Source organism: Athene noctua, chromosome 21 (genome assembly GCF_965140245.1).
Source record: "Athene noctua chromosome 21, bAthNoc1.hap1.1, whole genome shotgun sequence".
Taxonomy (NCBI): Eukaryota; Metazoa; Chordata; class Aves; order Strigiformes; family Strigidae; genus Athene; species Athene noctua.
The window spans coordinates 7,913,907-7,934,726 of record NC_134057.1 but is presented as its reverse complement, the minus strand read 5'-3'; the positions used below and the strand labels follow the sequence as shown (position 1 = coordinate 7,934,726).

Below are 20,820 nucleotides of genomic sequence, written 5' to 3'. Positions count from 1 at the left end.
AAAACTTCACAGCAAAATCTGTCTTCAGAATGGCTTCAAGCTTTCCTTTAAAAACAATTAGTTTGCCTACATAGCTGGCATCAGAAGAAATGTAACTGCACATAGTAAGTCTACTACGACTTTCCAGGATCAAACTGTTGAGGTGACAGTCACTGCTAGGCAATCTGAAGCTCAGGCCATCCTGCCACAGTGTCTTAAAATGAATGTCCTGGTGTATCATTACATGCTGCTGGCTAAGTGTTGTGTAATTCCCCTTGAGCTTGGAGACCTGCTGCAGCAGAGCTCAGGTGATGCACTCTTCCAGCATCAGGAATCCACAGAGCAGCAAAGAAGAGCAGCTTCTCCAAGATCACTCCTGGACTTGGTTGTGAAGTTGGGAGTTTGAGAAAGTGTTTTTTCAATCACGGTTTAACTGACCAAGATAAAGCTTCTTCATCCTATGTAGTGGAAAGGTGTGACTTGGCAGCCACAGTGGGGACCTCGCTGTGGCACATGCTGGGTTGGGTAAGAAAGATCGGTTATTTGCCCTTCCCCTACTAATTGTGACTTTTCCAGATTTTGCTCTCTGGATACCATCCCTCCCTGTTTTTCAAAGCCCTCTGATATCACAGACTTGAATTGCAGAGAGGCTGTAGCGTTCCCAGGCTTGTCCTGGTGCTGTTGCAGGAAGAGGCAACCCATGGGCCAGGAACAAAATGCTTTGTGTCTCTCAGAAATTCCTATCTCGCTTGCATCTGGCATAAACGCACCCTGCAATTTATTGAGTTGCTCATCATGAACACCGTGGTTACTGTGCCATAAGTAACTATGCTTTTGCATATTCTGTTCTTCTGAGCATTGTAGGAATTAGTGCATCAGTTGAGTAGTGATGAGAATGACTAGACGAGAATGAAGTGTTGTGGGTCATTAAACAAACAAACAACCCCACCTTCATTTTATGGAAGGTACCTATAAATCTTCAGCTTTGTTCTTTACAGCTAGTTGACCCAAGGATCTGTGTGAAAGATCAGGCTGTTGGCTTAGGCAAGTTAGATTGCTATAAGCAGCTGTGAACTAGTTTTATAGTGCTACCAGCCTATGTCGTTTCCAGAAAGTGAAAGTTTGAAGTAGGTCCCAAATCTGGTTTCTCACATGCGAGATCGTTTTGCTACCCGTGACCTAGAAACCAACAATGAATGTATAAATTACAGGCAAGAAGAAAATTCTGAATTGACTGTAAGGTGAATGGAAGTTGAATAATTCCCTGAACTTTAACTGGGAAAAGAAGAAAAGATCACTGAATTCTAAACCAGACTTCAATATAGACAAAGAAAATGTTATTTTAGTATAGATTAAACTTATGACTAAGATATAGAGGGATTATTGTGTCTGTTTCAGATGTAATTTCATGCCTGAGAATTTACATTGAAGGCGAACTGGTCTGGATCACATTAGCAAGGGCCCTGTTTTGCTGTCAGTTTAATTAAATGGAAACTGCTGGCAAGGAGACGCGAGTAGGTTTATAGAAGCAATACTATTTTGTATGTTGGAACAGGAAACTGTTAGGTCTTCCAGTCTGAAAGGGACACAAAAATGAAACCTGTGATTCATTCTTGTTTACAAACTCCCAGCTAGTATACAGTGACCTTAGTGATAAATTAACTGCAATTAGACGTTATATGCAGTGAGCTTTACAATAGCTGCAGACTTCGTAGTTATGAATACCATGACCTTTGACAGGGAGGTTAGAACATGAAGTTTTTCCAAACAGTGTCTAGATCTTCAAAAGTATTCACGTTTCCTTCCCCATTTAATGTGAGTAGATTGACAAGATGTGCGGTGGGTGTTCTGTTTGCTTGCCACAAGATTGTTGTCAGGCAGAAAGCCCCCAAAACAAAAAAGCCCGCCCTTCGGGAACATTGATTTATCTGTTAACTGTGCCTGGCATGCTGCCTTTTGGCTTTGATTTCAGAGAGAAACATATTTGGTTACTTTAATAGGCAAAAGCACTGAACCTGACTTGTAGGGGAAAAAATTGTTTTCTTTCCCTTTTTCAGTTCTGTTTATCGTATCCTGACGTTCTGTATCGTAATTGTGCAACAGTTCCAAGTTGGAGTAAAGAAAAGTAGAACTGGATCTCAGGCTTCATCAGCCTCATTATTTGAGAGCCAGCTTTTCTGGGTGACTCAGTGGGACTGAAAATGAATGTTTATGCTGGTTAATAGCCACCCTGTGACACCAACTCTGATGATATCAAATGCTTTTTTGTTCTTGAGAATTGTTCACATCCCCTATTTATATCTCCTCTTTTTATTTATACTTGTTTTCATCTTTTAGAAATTTTTGCTGAGCTTGACTTGACTTGCTTCTTCCCCCCCAAATCTGTTTGTTCACCTTTTTTTTTACTTCTTTTAGATAGAATGAAAGGGGTTTTTCTTCCTTTTATTCTTTGACTGACAAAATTCAGGTCTTACCTATTTTCAGCTGCTCTCCAATTTATGTCACAGTGTGTGAGAGTAAAAGTTGAAAATTTGAGAAAGTAAAGTTTTTAATCATGTTACAGTAATTGTTTAATTTATTCTGTGTGTATATACATGTAGTCATCTGTGGTGAAACTGCAAATATATGTGTGTGTGTATACATACCGCTGTAAATGTTGCTGAGGTCTGATACCCATAAAGCACTTGGCCAAAAGAGGGTCTTTATGAAAGACTTAATATTCTTCACATAAGTATCAGAAGTAATAAAATACATTGTTTGAGACCTACAAAGATCAAAATAGGAAGAAGGGAGAAAAAGAGAATTAAAAAAAAAAAATGTAATAGCAGCAAGAAAAACAGAACAAGAAGGTTCTTGGAGATCTCTGTCCCTGTAAATGCAATGGGTTTTTTTCAGTGAAGTTGTAGGAGGAATCCATGTTTTAATATTAACTTCAGTCATGCTGTAGCCCAGTGCCTCCAGTTAGCATGAAGCTGTGCATGGCTGGAAGGTAGGTGGAGATGAGATTTGGAGAACTGTTGCGTAACTGTAGGTGAGGGGAGGGAAGAAATTCCTCAGCCACTGTCAGTGCTTTTGCCTCTTACAGTAGCATGATGCAGCCCATCCCAAAGCAATACGTGGTGTTTTCATACGCTGGGGGGAGGCACTGGAGGGCATGTGTGCTCACCTCTGCTCTGTCCTCTGCCTCAACTGGCCAGTGGTCTCCCAAGGGCCAGCTGCTGATGGCAGTTACTTAGCAATAATTAAAAATAAACCAACATGCAGCAAACGCCCTTCAAATCCAGGGACTGTCCATCAAAACTGTCCCCTGGCTCTTGCTTATGTGTCCTGAGCGTAGAAAAAGAGCAAGAAAGGGTCAGTTAGTTTTGTTCCTGACTGTGGTGAGGTAAGAAGTGCAGGAGTTGGTAAATTATTTTGTGTGGATGAGGAGAAAAATATTTCACAAGCTGGGATAAAAAATGCTCGGTTGACTCTGCTTCCACAGCAAGGAGGGACTTCAGCTATCTCTTTCCAGGGCTCCTAGCATGACCAGCTGCCCCAGCAGCAACGGCTGATACTCGGCCCCTGAACCCGTGGCCCACCAGGGGTTTGGCTGGTTGTGGGGAGCTCGGGTCTCTTTGTCTCTTCCAGCCCCAGCTCCCCATTGCCCTGGTCTCAGCGGCTGCAGTGCAGATGATCCATCATACTACAGAGTTGTGAGAGTCCTCAGTGCAGCCCTGCCGGTTGTGTTGGAAAGCTGTAAGGAAGCAAAATCCGTCTGGAGGAGGTGCCTTTCAACCTAGAAAGGAGAAAGACTTTCCCAGTTGTAGTGGTGCTGAGACTCAAAGCTGGTAAAAACTTTCAGTCTCCAGAAAGTAAAATGAGATCCTTTACTAGCTAGTTTGTTTTAATTTTTCTTTTCCTGTTCTGCTTCATGACAGAACTTCAAATAATTATGTTGATTTATGATTACAGGTATTTTAAAGCTGTAGTGTGCTGTAACAAAGCAATGCCAGCTTATTGTTTCTGGCCCTATCCAATTATACAATTGAGTTTAGGCATGTAATAATGTTATAACAGAAATATCCATCATGATGGATTGAATTTCATGAAGTACGACACAAGAATATTTATAGCTCCATTCTTAAAGCCACTTTTGGGTCAGAATATGCCTCCTTGGTATGGCCTTTAAAAACAAGAGAAAATCTGAAACTTCTCTGGGTCCAGCCCCAAACCTACCACAACCCTTTGCCTATATGGAGAGGGGGGTGTAGGTTGATGATAAGCAGAAAATGATAGAATAGAGTAATTATTTCCGCTAGAAAATGAGGATCCGGCATTATTTGTACAGTAACACAAAGTCATTATTTGGCTATGCCGCTGTAATGAAACAATAAAGATCCTACTTAATTTAAGTATCATCTCCCAAGAGACTTCTTGCTCTCCTTCTACCATTTTGGCTATTAAAACAAATTTAAATTGCTGGTCTAGTTTCCCACTGCTTTTTAGAGAGCGGAGTGGGCAAAGCCTCCCCTCCTCCCAGCTCTGTTTAAATGTAGACCTTTGGCATTCCAGAAATCTGACCTTGTTTGTAGGGAATGGCTCATTTTTCTATAATGTAATATGAAGCACTCTTGTGTTTTGATTCCATGAACTAGAGAGTTTAATGTTCCAGCTTGCCATGATAAGGATATGATCTGGTCGAGATAGAAACACTAAAGGAAATTAGCTATTGTACTATTCTTTAACGTATTGTTTGCCTGGCAGTTTCATTTAGAATCATTTGGAATAAACTTGGAGTACCTTTTAAAAAGGAATTTATTTTTTTAAAAAAAATTTTTTTTGTTGTTGGCCCGGATAAAAAGTGGGGCTTTAAGATATTTCTCCTAAAATAAATGTGAGGCCGCCTCATTTATAGTCAGCATGCCTTGATTACTTGCAGACATGCTGGAAATTTACATGCGCTTTTCTCCATTATAAAACACTGATCTGTTCAGATCATTAGCTCCCTCATGACTAGAGTTTGGCAGCAAGCCAAGGCAGGCTAAATCTGTAGCTGTAAATCGTGAGTTGAAATAGCAGAAAGTGGATTTGTAACTTAAAAAGTGTAAACAGTTTGGAAAATGAAGTAATTTTAGAGTATGATTGATTGCCTTAAGATTGCACTTTAAATTAGCGTAGGGTCTCCAATGCAGATATAGGCACTAACTGCTTATTATATATTTTCACTTTTCTTTGGAACAATAGCATTGTTGGTAGGCTTCTAAACAATGTATGCTTCTCCTAGAGTGACCTTTGAGGAAATGAATAGTTTTATTGTGTGTCCATTACTTTGCCTGAAACAACATTTTTGAGTTATTAATTTGGCGTGGTCTATAAATAAAGGAATCAAAATGCAAAGCAGCTGTATTATGCTGCATATAGTTCATCAAACTTGTGCTTAAACATCACCATTTGAGATTGATAATGCACTGTGTAAATACAATAACTTCTTTCCCCTCTGAAAAGTAATGTTTTGCCTAGCCTGTAGTTGCTGGAGATTGGTCCTTGAATCCCGTAGAAGCAAAAATTAAGATTATTTTTAGCACAAACAATTAGTGAATGTTCTGGGGGATTGGCACACTGCGTTCACTTTTTCAAGGACCCTGGTTCACTTGATTGTGTAGAGAGTCAGAAACGCACTGACAGGGGTGTCTGGAATAAGAAATGTGGGACTTGTATGGTCAGTACTGCTACTCTCTTGTCTCCACGTGGATCCCGTGTGTGTTGGCGCTCGCAGCCCCTCTCTGGAATACGAGTGGTCCATGCAGCACCCTGCACCACAGGGTCCTCCATCCTGGCTGGTGCTGGGATGTTGCCATGGAGGAAACATCACTGGCCTGCCTGTATGAACAGGGGGGTACACGCCAGTGTAGCCTTCTCCCCGACAGAAAGGAGAGAAAGGTGATCCCATTCCCTTGCCGGGCTGAGGTTAGGCTTGGCAGCCTGTGACTGGCAGCAGTCAGTCCGGGTGCCTGAGGCAGGCATTCCCAGGGAGCGAGCGGCAGGCTGCAGCTACCTGGTGCTGGTGATCCCTGGATGCACAGGGACACAGTGTGGTCATGGGGAGCACGAGGAGTCTGGGATGGGGAGCTGGGGGGTGGAAGGGAAGGTGTCACTGAGAGGCATGTTCAGGAATGTGAAAAACATGTGTATTAGATTTGGAGTCTTAAAAGTTTAGGGCATAATCTGCCCAGCCTGCTTTTCACTGGTCGAGAGGAGTAAGTAGTGGGAGGTACAGCACGCTGTTGGATCGGGGAAGCGTGTGCCATTTAATACCCGGTGTCTTGTGGGTTCTGGCTGTTCGCAAATGGTGGCTGAAACCATTTACTGCTCTTTCCCAAGGAGATCTAAAATCCATCATTTATGTGTTCCTGACTACCAGGGCAGCGTGGTGTGTAAAGCCACAAAGGTCTCTAGCGTGGAACAACACCTCAGTGTAACTTTGTGCGTGTGGGTATGTAACTTACACACAGGTATTAAGTGTATATATTCTGTGTGTCCAGGACTGCTGCCTGTGGCCCTTGCACGTTCTTTAACACTTGTGGCCATGCTAGAAATGAGGAGTCTAAAACTATTTAACTGACATTAGCAGTGATTACAAATCACAATAAACAGCTGTGACTGCTTGAAGAGAGTATATAACAAAAACTCTTACAATTTTGTATCAGTCTGTTTTTCATCTCTCTCCTTGTCCTAGATTTGGTATCTAGCGTTCAGTAGATACAAGGCTCTGTTTTGTCGTTCTTCTGGAAGCTCCTTTCCTAGAGAGTATTTTTTCCCAGTGTTATCACCCCTCCTTGATCTTCTTTCCTCTCTCCCTCCACGTTTGAAATGAAGATTTTGCACTTGTGAAGGAGGTATGGCTGAGAGGTCTGAGCACGGGTCTGAGAGCCAGGACCTGCTGAGAGCTGAGCTCAGTGACTCATTCGGTGGCCTTAAGCAAGTCAGAACATCTCTGATGAGGTTATTTCATATGTAAAACAGGGGAAATAATACTTATCTATCTACCTGCCTTATAGGAATGCCCTGAGGAGTAATTAGTGTCCATTAAGTGCTTTGAAATAGACAGTACTATCTATTATTAGAGCATGTTCCAGACTAGTAGATAGTACATAAGGATTGTTTTCTACTTGGGAGCCCTCCTCTCTGCTGGGTGTCGGACCAAAGCCGGTCAGGAGCCAAGCACAAGCAGACGGGTGTTTTCTGGAAGATTGGCAGTGCTCTGCCGGGCCCTTCCTGTGCAGATTTACTGGAGACCAACTCTCTCGCTGAAAACTTGGAAAGAGAGTTTGCCTAGAGAAAAGAGTGGGAGGATACTTGCTTCGTCTCCTCAGCTCATAGGCATAACTTGTCCTGAAATCCTTTCTCACCCTGCCTCCACCTGAGGCCTTTTCAGATAATTCAGGTAGCACGGCTTCTCTTCTCCAGGAATAGTTTCCTGGTCCTGAAGAAGAGGAAGAGAAATCCTGTATTAGTTCTCAGGAGGAGCATGAGGCTGGACTGGTTGGTTCCCATCGCATGGAGCCCTTTCTTATTCAAAAGGCCATTCCTCTTTCTTGAAGAGCAAATGCTTGTATTCTTTTCCTTCACCAGGTAACAGACTTCTCTGCAAAGCCCTCAGAAGGCAAAATCTAATTTGGGGGATAGGACTCTGCAGGTGTGTGTCTGCTGAAGGCTGTGCATCTTGTCATCATTGGAACAAGAAGGGTTGTCATTTGGCTGTCAGCTCTTTTTGTTCTGTGGTGCATCTTCTCTCACCATATACTTTTGTACCTCTCTTACAGATGCCATAATAATCTAGTTCAAAGGACCCAGCCCTTTTCTCAGTGAAGCCCACAAGCCTGGTCTTTCTACCAGTGAGACTAGGACTCAGTCCAAATTGACTGGAGAGAAGCGTTATTTCTCTCCAGTTGCTCCTCACGCGTCTCTTGGGCCATGAGTAATGTGCAACAAGACAGGAAAGCCCGTGTGAAATTTTCCAAGGGAATTTTCTACGTTTTAATAACATTAATGAAATTGCTTAACACTTCATCAGATTTTTCAGTTTATGTTGCTGGGATTTTGATGCCTCCCTGTTTGGGCACTCTGACTTTTCTTCAGTACCAGAAGCCACTTTCCTTAGAAATGGGACTGCGGGCTCGTGTGAGCATTTGGTCCAAGAGTTGAACCTTAGCTCTGCAGAAACCTTTTGGCACAGGTATCGGTAGATACCTCTTTGAGGAGGCTCTCTGCACCTCCTCTTGTGCCTGCAGGAAGGAGAAGGGATCAGGAGCAACTGACCCACAAGCTCTCACATGCCTGTGACTGATTCCTTTTCCACAGAAATGAGACTCTGCCACAGAAAGACCTTATGATAGGACCCTGCTCACACAGGAAAGCTCTGGCATTGCTGAACGTCAGCACAGTTGGTTTGCTCATCTTGTCCTCCATAATGCTCAGGTTATGGTCCTCGTATCCTAGACGGAGGAGTACATTAGCTCCCTTTTCCTTTACACTTTCTTCCTATTGCTCCTCTTCAATATGAATCTACTTTGTTGTGATAGAGAATTGAATTAAATGAGCAGCCATGGACTTACTCCTATACTGGTAACAGCTATTGAAGCTACATTTAGTTTGTTTTTCAGAGCAACGGTTTGGGGGTTATTTAGTGCAACATCAGAAGTTCATTTAGGAGGTAAGACTCCCTGAGTAGCCGGAGGAGCGTGGTGTGGAGGAGTTGGGTCAGTGGCCTGGAGTTTGGCAACTCCTTTCTTCACAGTAGTCCTCATGTTGAGTTTCACCTCGTCACCAGGAAGGAGGAGAATCAGAGTAAGGTTGTATTGGGGAACAGGTATGTACTACGTTGGCATGAGATAAAGGACAGCAAATTCTTAGGAAAAAATATATGTCACTAGCATTTTTGTAATTGCTTTTTTTAAAAAATAAAAAAAAAATGGCATCATGCTGATTCTAATTCTGTGCCACTCCTGGATTTAAGCATTATTACACTGCAGATGATAACACAAGTTTATCTGTAAAATTCTTTAACTGTGGTTTTTGTTTCCCAGCTTGACTTCTTTTTCTCTTCTTGTCTTTGATTGGCTTCCAAAAAAGTTATTAACATGTTGCAAAACAAATAGAAGGGGCCGCTGAAGCTTATTAAAAATGGTTTCTTTTGTTCATATCTGGCAGTTGACAAATTGTCTTGTGCTCTATCTTACCTGCTCCCATGTGAAAGGTTACATGAGAAAATGGCTGCAAATAAATTGCCATTGAATGTTGTTGAAGATTAAGCATACAGCTTCTCTATTAAGGACCTCTTTTAAAGCTCTCTATTCAGGCTCCCCCCTGCATGTCTCTCTAACACTTGTCTGTTATATTATGTTTGGCACAGAAGGAAACATTAAATAGAAAAGCAACGTCTGACTGTGGTGTTTCTAGACCCTATTATCCCTCTGTCAAATGTCCACATGAGAAGGGTAGAATTTTTGTCCATATTGATGATGATTTCTGAAGGTTTTACTAACTGTCTTCTGAGTGAATTGCTAGAAACAAATGAAATCGAAAAGCATATTTTTGCAGCTTTGGAAATCTTACTTAAATCAGTGTAATGAGACGCACTCAGTAAAATGTAATTATTCTCACTTCTCCATGTGTCAAAGAAATCAGCAGTATGGTTAGGGAGCGGAGGGTTACAGTGAGCTTGTTATTTTTATACAAAGCCAGATACTGCTTGTGTGTAGTAAATTGTAAATAGTAGATAACGCAGTTTTTATGTGTACTAAATACCCTGCAAGAATTAACGGGGCTGTTACTTCATTAAGGGTTTCAAAGAGGGCATAAATGTCAAAAGCAGAGCTTGACTGTTTAAATCACTGGACCATTTCCACCCTCCACCCCTGATGTCACAGCTCTGGGGCCGGCAGCTTCTGCTATTGCTATTTCGAGGAGGGCACAGTTCCTCCGAATTTTCAGAATGATAGTGAAAGGGCCCCGTGTGAAACACCAAGATAAGGCTTTTGACTCATACTTTTGGGGGCAATGGAAAATGAAGGCGGTTGATTCTGCCACGTGGAGGTGGTGTAACAGTCCCTTATAAGTATGGCTGCGCATGCTTCTCTCTCATTTGTGTTTGAATGGTGTGCAGGCGTGAGAGAGGAGACAACAGGAGACCCAGTTACTCTGATATTAAGCCCAGTAACTCAGTTTTAAGTGTCAGTGTCTTTCAATTTTCTTTCTGGTTTTCATGCCTTAAAATTTTACCAAGCAAGTACGGATTTGTTGTGGACCTCTCCGGCACAGACCACAGTTTAAAACTCATCAGACTGGAGAATAACTTCAGGAAAAAAGATTCAGTCTTGAGCACTGGATTAGGGAACCTGTTAGGTCCTTGGGCTCATTGTTCCAGTGGTTAATTGTCACCCGTGTAAAAATGTGTGCCTCTTTCTTGCCAACCACTCTAGTTGTGTGTTTCTCTGCGAAAGCAGAGTTTTTAATTCTCCGGTATTTTCTCTGTGCAGTGCTCTACTTCAGAAGAAAGGCAGACCAGGACACATAATCATAGTAATAATAATCAAGATAATGAGAAGGTGTTGTAGGAAGAGTTACTGGATGTGACCCCTCTCATGAAGGCACTTTAGGGAATGTGTAACTTCAGCCACAGCAGCACTAGAAGTACTTGTGTTTGTAGCATAACTCCCATGCTCAAGTATTTGCAGGATCAGGCTTTATGTGTAAGTACTGAAGCGTAGTTCAGTGGTATGTTGGATGGTGTTCAGAGATTGCTGAAAACGGTGCATTAAATAGCACTTTGAATTGCAAAGTGCTGGTTCAGTTTTGTCTATGAGAATGATAACACTTATTATCTGATTGTTCCCTGTGCAAATCTCACCTCAGGAAAAATTAAATTATGTTTGAATTCAGCTAAAGCAAAGTATATCATTATTTCCTTTCGTTATTAAAAGGGATTTTTACTGTTTGTTTGTTAAAACTGAAGCAGCTGCCATGTTAGAGCCTTAGATGATTTAAAAGCAAATACAGAAGCAGAGCCATTTACAGTACAATTGCCTTGTTTAATGTGATTTAATTCCTCTTCTTGGCTTCGTCATATTACCAAATTATGTTTTCAGCCCCCCTCCCCTTTTTAATTCTTTTTTTTTCTTTTTGTTATCAGCAGAATTGAAGCTGCTTATCAGTAACCACGACAACCAGGATAAATACTTGTTTTAAAGCTGATGCACATTCAACCTGAATGGTCCACATGACCCAGAACATTCAAGAGGACAGGCAGCATGTGCTCCCTTCTACAATCAATCTCCCCCTTCCCCCCATCTCCATCTGCTTTAGAAAGCTAATAGGGCAGTTTAAAAACCTTTTATATCAGTTATTTTCTGTAGCCATCCATGGCTGGCTGGACATGGGATGGCCCATGCCTGTGACCTGAGGAATAAATAAGGAGAGAAGGAAATTTTGGGATATAGGGAGACGATTTCACAGCCCAGCTCTGTGCTTGGCCACATCGCCAGCATCAGCTCGCTTTTCTCGTGCTCCTCCAGCTATCGTTACGGCAGTCACCTGCCATTCCGCGGGAGGACGAACTGCTGCTTTGCAAACTCTCCAGGAAGGGGGAAGGTAATCCCAGCTGGGCAGCCCCTAAATAAGGTGAAGGAGTGACTGGGATTGTGCGGGACAGGAAAAACAATTGTGGTAGGAGAGAATCCTCAACACAGAGCCCCCGGCGTGTCCATTGCCTGTCTCTGGTGGAGGCAGGCAGGCTGACGGGTGGCCAGAGTCGGCCACTTGCCTTTTGAGGAAACTTAGGAAACTCTCACCCAGGAATCCCTTCAACACGGATTTCTGCCTGGCCTGTTTGCTCTCTCCCTTACTAAATTGCTTGGTGCTGTAGAATAAATCCCTTAAGCTCTCTCTGTCTCAGTTTCTCTCTCTGTGTAATGGGGATAATAATTTTTACTCATCTCCGTAAAGCAGTTTGAGGCCTGTGGATGGAAGGGTTATGTAAAAGCTGGAAATGACGATTGTCAGTCACTCTTGTTTTGAGTCCAGAGACACCTCATAAACCTGCTTCCTAAGGCGCAGGAGGATCCTGGGAGCACAGAGTAGGAGCTGCAGTTATGAGGAGCTGAATATTGGATTAGGGTCTGAAAAAGGATGTTGAATGCCTGGTTGGAAACTTTTTCAGAATTACATTTCTTCGTCGTCTTCAAAAATTGGATTTATGGTTTGAATTCAAAGTGATTTAACGAGATAAATATTATGGAAGATGTGATTATACAGACACACTGTCAGTCATTGATCAACATACTTGGTTTCATCCCCGTTAAGTAGGACTAGAACAACTCAGATCCAAATCACTGACTGTAAAATGTTCTTCAGCCATGTGCTTTAAGTACATATTAGATGGTGCTGTCTTTTTTTCTTTTTTTTCTTAATGACTGTATTGCTGTTGGGTTGAACAGTAGTTTCAATCTCCAGTAGATTTGTAAGTATTCTCTTTCTTTCAAATGTTAAACTAATCTTAGGAATTCTTTGAATGGCTGATGCTCTGCTGGCACTGTGACAGAAAACGGAGGGCTGGGGAAGTGGCACAAAATTCTGAGAATTAGCTCTGTCTCCTTCTTACAAGGAAAGCAATATCTGATACATGCAGAAAGGCTGCATATTTTATTCTCTATATTGGCAGAAATAGCTTTTGCCTTTTGATCAATTTAAAAGCAAAATCAGGCAGGCAAACGTCCACGTTAAGAATTACAGGCAACTTGTTAACATCATCATTATCTGGTAAACATAAATGTAATCACTGTGTTCTGTATCCTGCAACACGTTGCCTTTGTTCTTGATTGCATTAGCATTCAAATAGACGGGGGTTCTCAGAGCAAGGATGAGTAGCCTGGGTCCTGCCAACAAAGCGGTATCCCTGTTGTGTCCATAATTTACCCAAATTTATTTAAGCTCAAAAACACAGATTTCCTGTCCCATCTCATGGGGCTAAAATCTTTACGGTATTTGCATTTATCTGTGAGAGACATATGATTCTTAGATTAACATTTTTAGGTCTTGTGATTAATTAGCCCGCCAAGGCACACCGAGTGGCATTATTAGAGTGAACAAAGACTGGGGGAATGAAAAGGCAAGGTGGATTGGAAGAATTGTGTTTGGTAAGTCTTCCCTGATCACTGGAGCATGGATTGGTGTGCTAGAGCATGCAGAAGTAGGTTTGTGATGATGATGCAGCTACCTGAACTCCTCAGCTGTTGCTCCTAGATCACAGCAGCCTGGTGCAAAGGGACGTCGATTCCTACTGGGGTTCTTAGCCTTGTGCATGCTTAGAGGTCAAGCAAGGAGCCAGACGATTCTCCCATGAAGGTTACTTCATTGGGAGAGATACCCTTTCTCTCACAAGAGTACCAGGGATGTAGGTGATGACTGTCGTTGCTTCTTGGCCAGCTGCAGTTATACAGGTATGATTTGGGGTTATTTGGCAGGTTGTGAATGGATGGTGATATGGGAAGGTGTTCCTATTGCACGATTCCTCTTAAAGGTGTTCAGATCATAAAGACCTACTTTGTTCTTCCTCCTGGCTACTCTTTCATTGTTCTGCTGTTTCTGTTGCTTTTGGACTTTTTGAGAGGTTCGGAGTTTTTAGGTAATTGTTTAGTACGTTTCTGTCTGCTGGGAAGCTGTGCTATCTCCCTTTGGGTTGTCTTTGAGATATGAAGAGCCTGTCTGACCTGCAGCCGTTGGTTTTGAAGGGCCAGCCACGCACATCTTTGTCTCATCTACACCTGTGTGTGTTCATACCTGTACTACAGAAAGTCCTTGCCAAAGGAATAGAACAAGGGAAGGAGAACTGGATCCTGTCTTAAGAGCTGGAGGAGTCAAAGTCTGTTGCCACAGCTGAGTTGAACCTTTTTTATCTTGATGGCAAGTGTATCAGCTGGGAGGGGATTTTTTAGCACGCATTTGGACCACTGCTTTGGCATAGGGCAGACTGCTTTGTCACTTGGGTGGAATTCATTTCACTCACTTAATTTGATCTGCAAGTTAAGCCTCGAGACTAAGCTAGTTGTCATTCATGAGAGAGTAGTAGCTCCAGAGAGTGAGTCCATGTCTTACAAAACAGGAGGTTGGAAGGAGATCTCTCTGACTACAGAAGGATCTGCACAACTGTTGTAGACTAAAACTGCATTATTAGATGAAGCGAGTCCCATCATGTGTGCTCCAGTGAGGTGTTGAGGGTCTTGGGAGGGCAGTGACACCTGAACGCTGTCCTGAAATCGTCAAGAGATGTCTCATCTTGGGAGTCACAGCCATGTTCACCCAGCACAGCTAACCTGTGCCGTTCCCAGTCCCTCTGGGCATCCAGATGGATCCTCTGTTGCCTCTGTGTCTGCTATATATTGATGATATGGTCAAAGCGATGCATACAGGCAATGATAAACTAATTGTGATATGCGCATCCTCTGGGAGACCCCCTTAGTAACTGAGGGTAATGAAAGAAGGCAGAGCAGCGAGGGCACCGTGCGGGAGAGGAGCCTGACGGACAGAGCCCTGCAACTTCCTTCATTTTCACTCTATATTCCAAATAACTCCCTTGCTCAATTTGCTACCCACACACCAAAGCATTGTCCCATTTTATCTGGTTCCCCTGATACTTCCATTGCTTATCTTATGAAGATCTGTGTTAACATTTATCAAAACGAATGGCAAGCCTGGGACCTTTTAAGTAGTTTTTTTAGTTAATAAAACCAATCTTCTACTTCTGTTATGTTAAAAGTACATTATCTTTTTATTACAAACTCTCTACAGCTCTGTCTGTTTTCCTTCTTGGCAATTTCATGACTGCTCCAGTTGATTGCTGTATGGAGAATTACAAAATCATTAAGGGTGGGGTTTTACCAGCTGACTTACAGTACAAACCATTTCTCAAAATAACCACAACAGTGCAATACTGATGTGTAATTTACGTCACAGTATGTTTTTATGAAATAGTTTGTGGCTTATTCATTTAGATTTAGAACTGAATATCTCTTCGCTCGCTTTTTAATCAAGCTTTCTTCTTTTTTTTTTTTTTTTTAACTTTTTAATATTTTCCACTCCTAGGCTTGGCTTGCCTCCAATTTACTAGCTACAGTGAGGAGGAAAAAAAAAAAAGATTTTCTTTTTTTCTTTTGCCTGCAGTTTAACTGCAAGTGTGTTTTCCTCTTTGATGTATACATTTGTGTTAACTGCCTCGGAAGAGATGGTAGATTTGTGGTAGAATATACTGCACAAAGGTAGAGCAGCGAATTGATAAGAGACGCAAAAGTTTGGAATTTCAAACCATACCAAGCGTGTGACGCTATTTAGCCTCCTTCTCTAGTACATTTCCTTTTTAAAAATGACTTTCTGTATAATGTCTTGTAATTAGAACAGGAAATCATTGAGTAACTGTAAGAAGAATAAGAGCACTTAAACTGAAAAGAAAATTACCTTCCAAGAAATTATATTCACAATTTTTTTTCCTTTATTTTTTTTTTTTTTCTTCCCTTCACATTACTTTGTTGGTAATGATAGTAACAGATGTACATACCCTTATCTGTATCATTGTTCTGCTTATGTTTTCTGGGGAAAGAAAATCATTTTCAGTAATACAAAAAATGAATGGACAGAAAATGGGAAATGCCTAATTACAAAAAATATTCTGTGTCACAACAGAGTAGCAATTAAATTGAAACTTCAATATAATTATCAATAACAGTCGAGCCTGGAAGGGTGCCAGGCGTGTAAAGTTGGTGCTCAGCCTTTATGTGGTTGCTAGGAGCACGGCGAAAAGTATAAAGCTTAGAGAAAGGAATGTCTAATGTAATAAAGTAACAGAAGGTAGCATAAATCATTGTGAGAGCAGTTCATATTGACATTATTTTACTTAAATTGGGTCGAAACTAGACATTTAGTCCTACAAGAGGCACAAATTCATATTTCTTCCGCAGAAATAACTCTGTGCTTTCTGGGAAGGAGTGGAGTGTGCTTTCCTAGCACCAGCCTCGTACATATTTGGAATCTTTTAAGCAAAAATCTTTAAATGTTTGTTTCTGTTGGCATCCAAATGCATTTGCACTAATACGATTAAAAGAACTAAAGGGCAAAATACTTGGCAGCTTTTGCAGTTGAGGTAATTAGGTACAGGAAGGAACATGCATAGTTTTTCCATCAAGCTCTATAAAATCCTGGTGTGAAGGTCTTTTTAAAGAAAAAAACTGCTTACTGATGTTGAGAGTAGATTATGGCAGTTAGCAATAACATTATAGGCTGATGTTTCCGAAACAAGCAAACAAAAAGCGAGTTACAGTTTTGTATTTCTCTGCTCTCTGTGTAAATAGTTCTGGCTCTAGATGGATTTGTTAGGAATTTGTGCTTTTAGTGGGCTTTTTTTTTTTTTTTTTTCTTTTGGGGCTTTTAATTGTCTTGCGTTACATATTAAAAATGGTTGTGCTGATTTGAAAAGTCAGTTCTTGCATAGATTCATTGTGTTTGGCATTTCATGCATCTCTTACTTACAAAGACAACTTGAAGAACATGTAATCCAACATAAATGCCAGGCTGTGCCAAATCCCAGCTCTCTTTACCCCTCACAAAGGGAACTGTTGGATTACATCTATACATATATAGGCAGCGCTAGGAAGGCAGGGGTGGAACCTTGCCTCCTAATTACAGTTTCTCTGTTTTCAGCCCTGAAATATATAAATAAATGAAAAATTCGCATTGAAGGGGGTTATTAAAACACACAATTATGATATAAGCATGGGATTAGAGTAATTTCAGTTGAGCCTTACAGGCGACGTACTGTAGGTATTATCTTTGCCCGTGTTCTCTCTCTTGAAGCTAAAATGAGATTCAGAAATACAGCATCTCGTTTTTTTAAGATCTCAGTTAAATGTTTTTAGAAATTATGTTGTTTTTCTTGATTTTAATGGACTATGATCCACAGTTTGATCTCTGCTCCTCCTAAGAGTAAACTCTTTCCAATCATATTTATGAAAAATATTCAGCAATATACACTAAGCCCACTATTAAAAGGCACATGTTAGATTTTGCTAGAAGAAAAAAACAGTTCTTCTCTGAGCTTGCATTTTATTAGGGATTGGTCTACTTTGATTTCTTTTTTCTCATGTGGGCGTGGTTGAGAAAAAAAAGTCTTTGTTCCAGGAACACTCTGTTTGTCTTTCACTAAACAAATCTTCAGTTTATTCAGCCTTTGTTCATTCTTAGATTTATCTGTTGAACCTGGAGTGAATAAGGAAAGGAAACAAATGCATCATAAAGTACTCATTGGAGTTGCACAAGCATGTATGAAAGTGATCCTGTAAAAAATGACTTGATTTTAATTTATGCCAGGGGTTTGAGTTAAGTCGTCAGTTGTCAGGGGTAGAAAGTTTGTGTAATTCTGTGCAGGGACTTACAGCACATTTGTCTAGAAACTAATGGTTTACTACAAAGGCACAAGGGACATACATTTATATACACCCTGTTTAAAAAGCTGACCACATCCTGGCACAAGAAAAGTGCTGTCAGATCAACAGATTCAGCTCACCACTATCTACACAAAGGTATAAAGTAGTAATAACTGTCAGGCAGGCGTATATGAAACTCTCAGAGGAGCTAAAGGATGGATCATGTGCTTGTTAATTCCTAGAACAGTTTTCCTGATCTGATTTTTAGAGTTTCCTAATAAAGAAGAGAGACCCTTATTCCCAGGAGCAATTGGCTCAGTCGTGCTGTTGTGTAGGCTTACGGGATACTTTCTTGTTGAAAACAAAAGCATGACCACATCCTTACTGACCTAAAGAAGTTTCAGGGCCATAAATTTTATATTCTTAGAGAAGTAATGTCAGTGCTGTTTACCAAAATGTATTACTCTTACTTTTTTTCACACAAATTGTTTGATCTCCCCACCTACGTCAGGGTAGTGGGGAAAGTTCTGAGTCTTTCGAAGTGATGGCTTTCAGGAGCTGTGCTTGTAAAAACAGTACTTCCCAAGTCCGTCAGCCGTGTTCATTTTTTTTGCAGCACTGCATTTGTCTGCAGTGGTGACATTCTAGGTGATATATCTGCTTCCAGAGACTTCTTAAAATTTAGCCTTTTATGTGTCAACATTTCCATTGCCTCACGCGAATCAAGAGGAGTTGTGCCATCGTATTTAGTTGGGGAGAACTGATCTGACATTTCTTTCAATATCTGAAGTGATTTTTACTTAAGGGTAAGAAAGATGATTTCAGTATTGGTAATGGGATTAAATAGTAGACCTTTTGTCTCTGACAGAAGAAATAGCTGAGTTATTCAGTAATCAGAGCACAACAGAAAACGTAAAGTGGATGCTCTTGCTTTGTCTTCATTGGCATGCATGGGAAGCCATGTTCATGTTACCCCACCTGAGGAGATAAATGAGCATAAAAAGTGCTGTTAAGTACTGGCTGCATACCTGCAAATGAATAATTTCTCATGTTTGCATCTCGTTGGGGTTTTTTTTTTGCTGTTAGGTTTCCTGCTGGTTATCATATGATGAAGCTTGATTGTGATATTTCAAAATCTGCCACCTTTATGCCTAATATCATCTAAAACCTGGGGGAATGGAAAGGTCTGAGCTCTAGATTGCTTTATATTTTGAGCCCACATTTGGACAGTATGAACTGTTTGAAAATTCATTTGCTCGTTGTGCTCTGCAGGTGTTTTATTGAGTCCTGCTGCATTTGCAGTTAATGTGAGGAAAGTTATTTCCACCTGTTGGGGTAGCTTAGCATCAATAACCAGGTCAGATCAGCCCACCTCCTTGGCCCAGGGGCCCTTTGGTAGTTGCCAGTATCAGATACTTCAAAGGAGAATTAATAGCTGTATGCTCTGGGGTTTGTATATTATTATTTTTAAAAGACGTTAGCTGGTGTAAACATGACTTCAGTAAGGCTGTATAGGGAGCTGAGTAAAAATGACAGATAATATTTCTATGAAAGCAGCCAAGCTGGCAAAGTATGGAGAGCACTGATTCAGGTCGTTGGCCAACTTTTGCAAAGCAGTGTTTTCTTACTCATCCAGGTAGAGCCCTTGTGGGTGAGCATGGGAGAAATGAACAGAAAGCCAGAAAAGAAGCTGTTTCAATAAACTTTTTTTAAAATTTCTATTTTTAACCTTTCTTTTGTAAACTACTGTGCTATGAAAGATAGGTCTTGAGAAAAGACTGAACCAGTGGGCCATGGATTTTCTGAGATGCTTGAGTTACAGCTCTTGTTTTGAATTTTTCTGACATACTAAGACATGGTTTTTTTTTTTTTTTCTTCTTCCAGGTGAGGATGATGAAGATTCAAACCTGCTAATTCTGAGCTACCCACAGTACTGTCGATATCGTTCCATGTTAAAGCGCATTCAGGACAAGCCTTCTTCAATACTAACAGACCAGTTTGTTTTAGCCCTGGGAGGCATTGCAGTAACAAGCAAGAACCCCCAAATCTTCTACTGTCGGGATACATTTGATCACCCTACTCTAATAGAAAATGAAAGCATATGTGATGAGTTTGGTAAGTAACGTTACAGCTATTTGCTTTTTCTCACGAGTAAAGACATTTTTCTTCTTTTCAAGTGTCCACTGATTTCCAAGGGGAAGATGTGACTCCTTTGAAGTGAACCAATGCTGTTTATGTTTGAAATGTAAAATACCAAATGTGCTCTTTCTTCTGTGAGACTGAAGGCTTCTAGTCACTAGTGATCTCGGTATTGCAGCTTGAGTTTATCACAATCAAAGATAATGTTACACGGGTAGAGTGTGTAGCACGATTACTTGGTATGAGTGAAAGGATCCCTTGTCTGGGTTTGAAATTTAACTACCTTAACCATTCCCCTATAGCCTATGTCTTTCCAGAAGCTTTACAAAGGGCGTTGGGTTTTTTTGAAGTCCTTGTTGGTGCAATATGCTAACAAATGCAAAATAGAAGAGACTCCCTGCGTGCCCTGTTGCTGTTGCAGAGCACTCATCAACTGCGCCTGTGCTCCCAGGGCCCTGAACAAATCTCAGCTGTAGCTGGTGTGTTTCTGGCCTTCCTGGAATGGGGGCTTTGCCAGTGCTAGAAGCTTGATTTTTACAAGTGCAAAGGCACTTCTGGGAGGTGACCTCTTAATTCAGAGGGTGTAGAGAATACTCTGTGGCTCCAGAGGAGTATGCAGCCCCATATAGCTGGGAGAGAGGGCTGCATGATTCAACCTCTGATAGCTGCCAGGTGATTTCACACCTTTTTTTTTGTGTCAGATCAACTCAAGGACAGCGGATGTGCTGCTGAATGTGTGGCAGAATGCATGTTGTGTACACACCCGGCGTAACTGTAGTAATGGGTCTAGTGTAATTTCTTTAGCCGTTTACCTGTGCTGTGAGAATTAAGTTTTATTGCCCATATCACCAGATGGATGAGTGCTGCAGCTAATGCTAGCAAAGTCTGTTTGCATAGCAGTGGGTACACCTTTGTTGTGCGAGACCCCTACATCTCTGAAGGAAGCTCTTGTGTTCTCTTAGGGAATTTCTGATTACGCATTTAACATATAATAATGGGGGTGAGAGGGAAGGGGTTCAATGATGCCTGTGATGGGAAAATCATCTCAGCCTTTTAGGAAAAAGCACGCTGGCTTTGAGCTTGGCATCTGGTCCAGGCCTTGTTGTGTTGGCAGAGAAACACCAACCCAACTGGTGGCATTGGGGCAGTTTGTAAGGTAGTGCAGGACTGCTCCTCTGCTGCTGCACCAATCAGTTCCCAACAGGAAGGGGAGATCCTTCCTCCCCTGGTGTTGTCACTGGAGCACGTTACT

The 20,820-nt window shown here is 41.4% G+C and overlaps 1 protein-coding gene across 7 annotated transcripts in view; it reads left to right on the top strand.

Annotated features, from left to right (window-relative positions):
• ARID5B (AT-rich interaction domain 5B) overlaps positions 1 to 20,820 on the top strand; it is a 120,290-nt gene that overhangs the window by 29,886 nt on the left and 69,584 nt on the right. For 6 of the 7 annotated variants that reach the window (XM_074924375.1, XM_074924374.1, XM_074924373.1 and 3 more), the window contains one exon: positions 19,314 to 19,544. In XM_074924375.1, the coding sequence (XP_074780476.1) occupies positions 19,314 to 19,544 (231 nt within the window). Of the gene's footprint in view, positions 1 to 13,808; positions 13,851 to 19,274; positions 19,545 to 20,820 lie in introns of all 7 variants that reach the window. The other variant, XM_074924370.1, reaches the window with a different exon arrangement.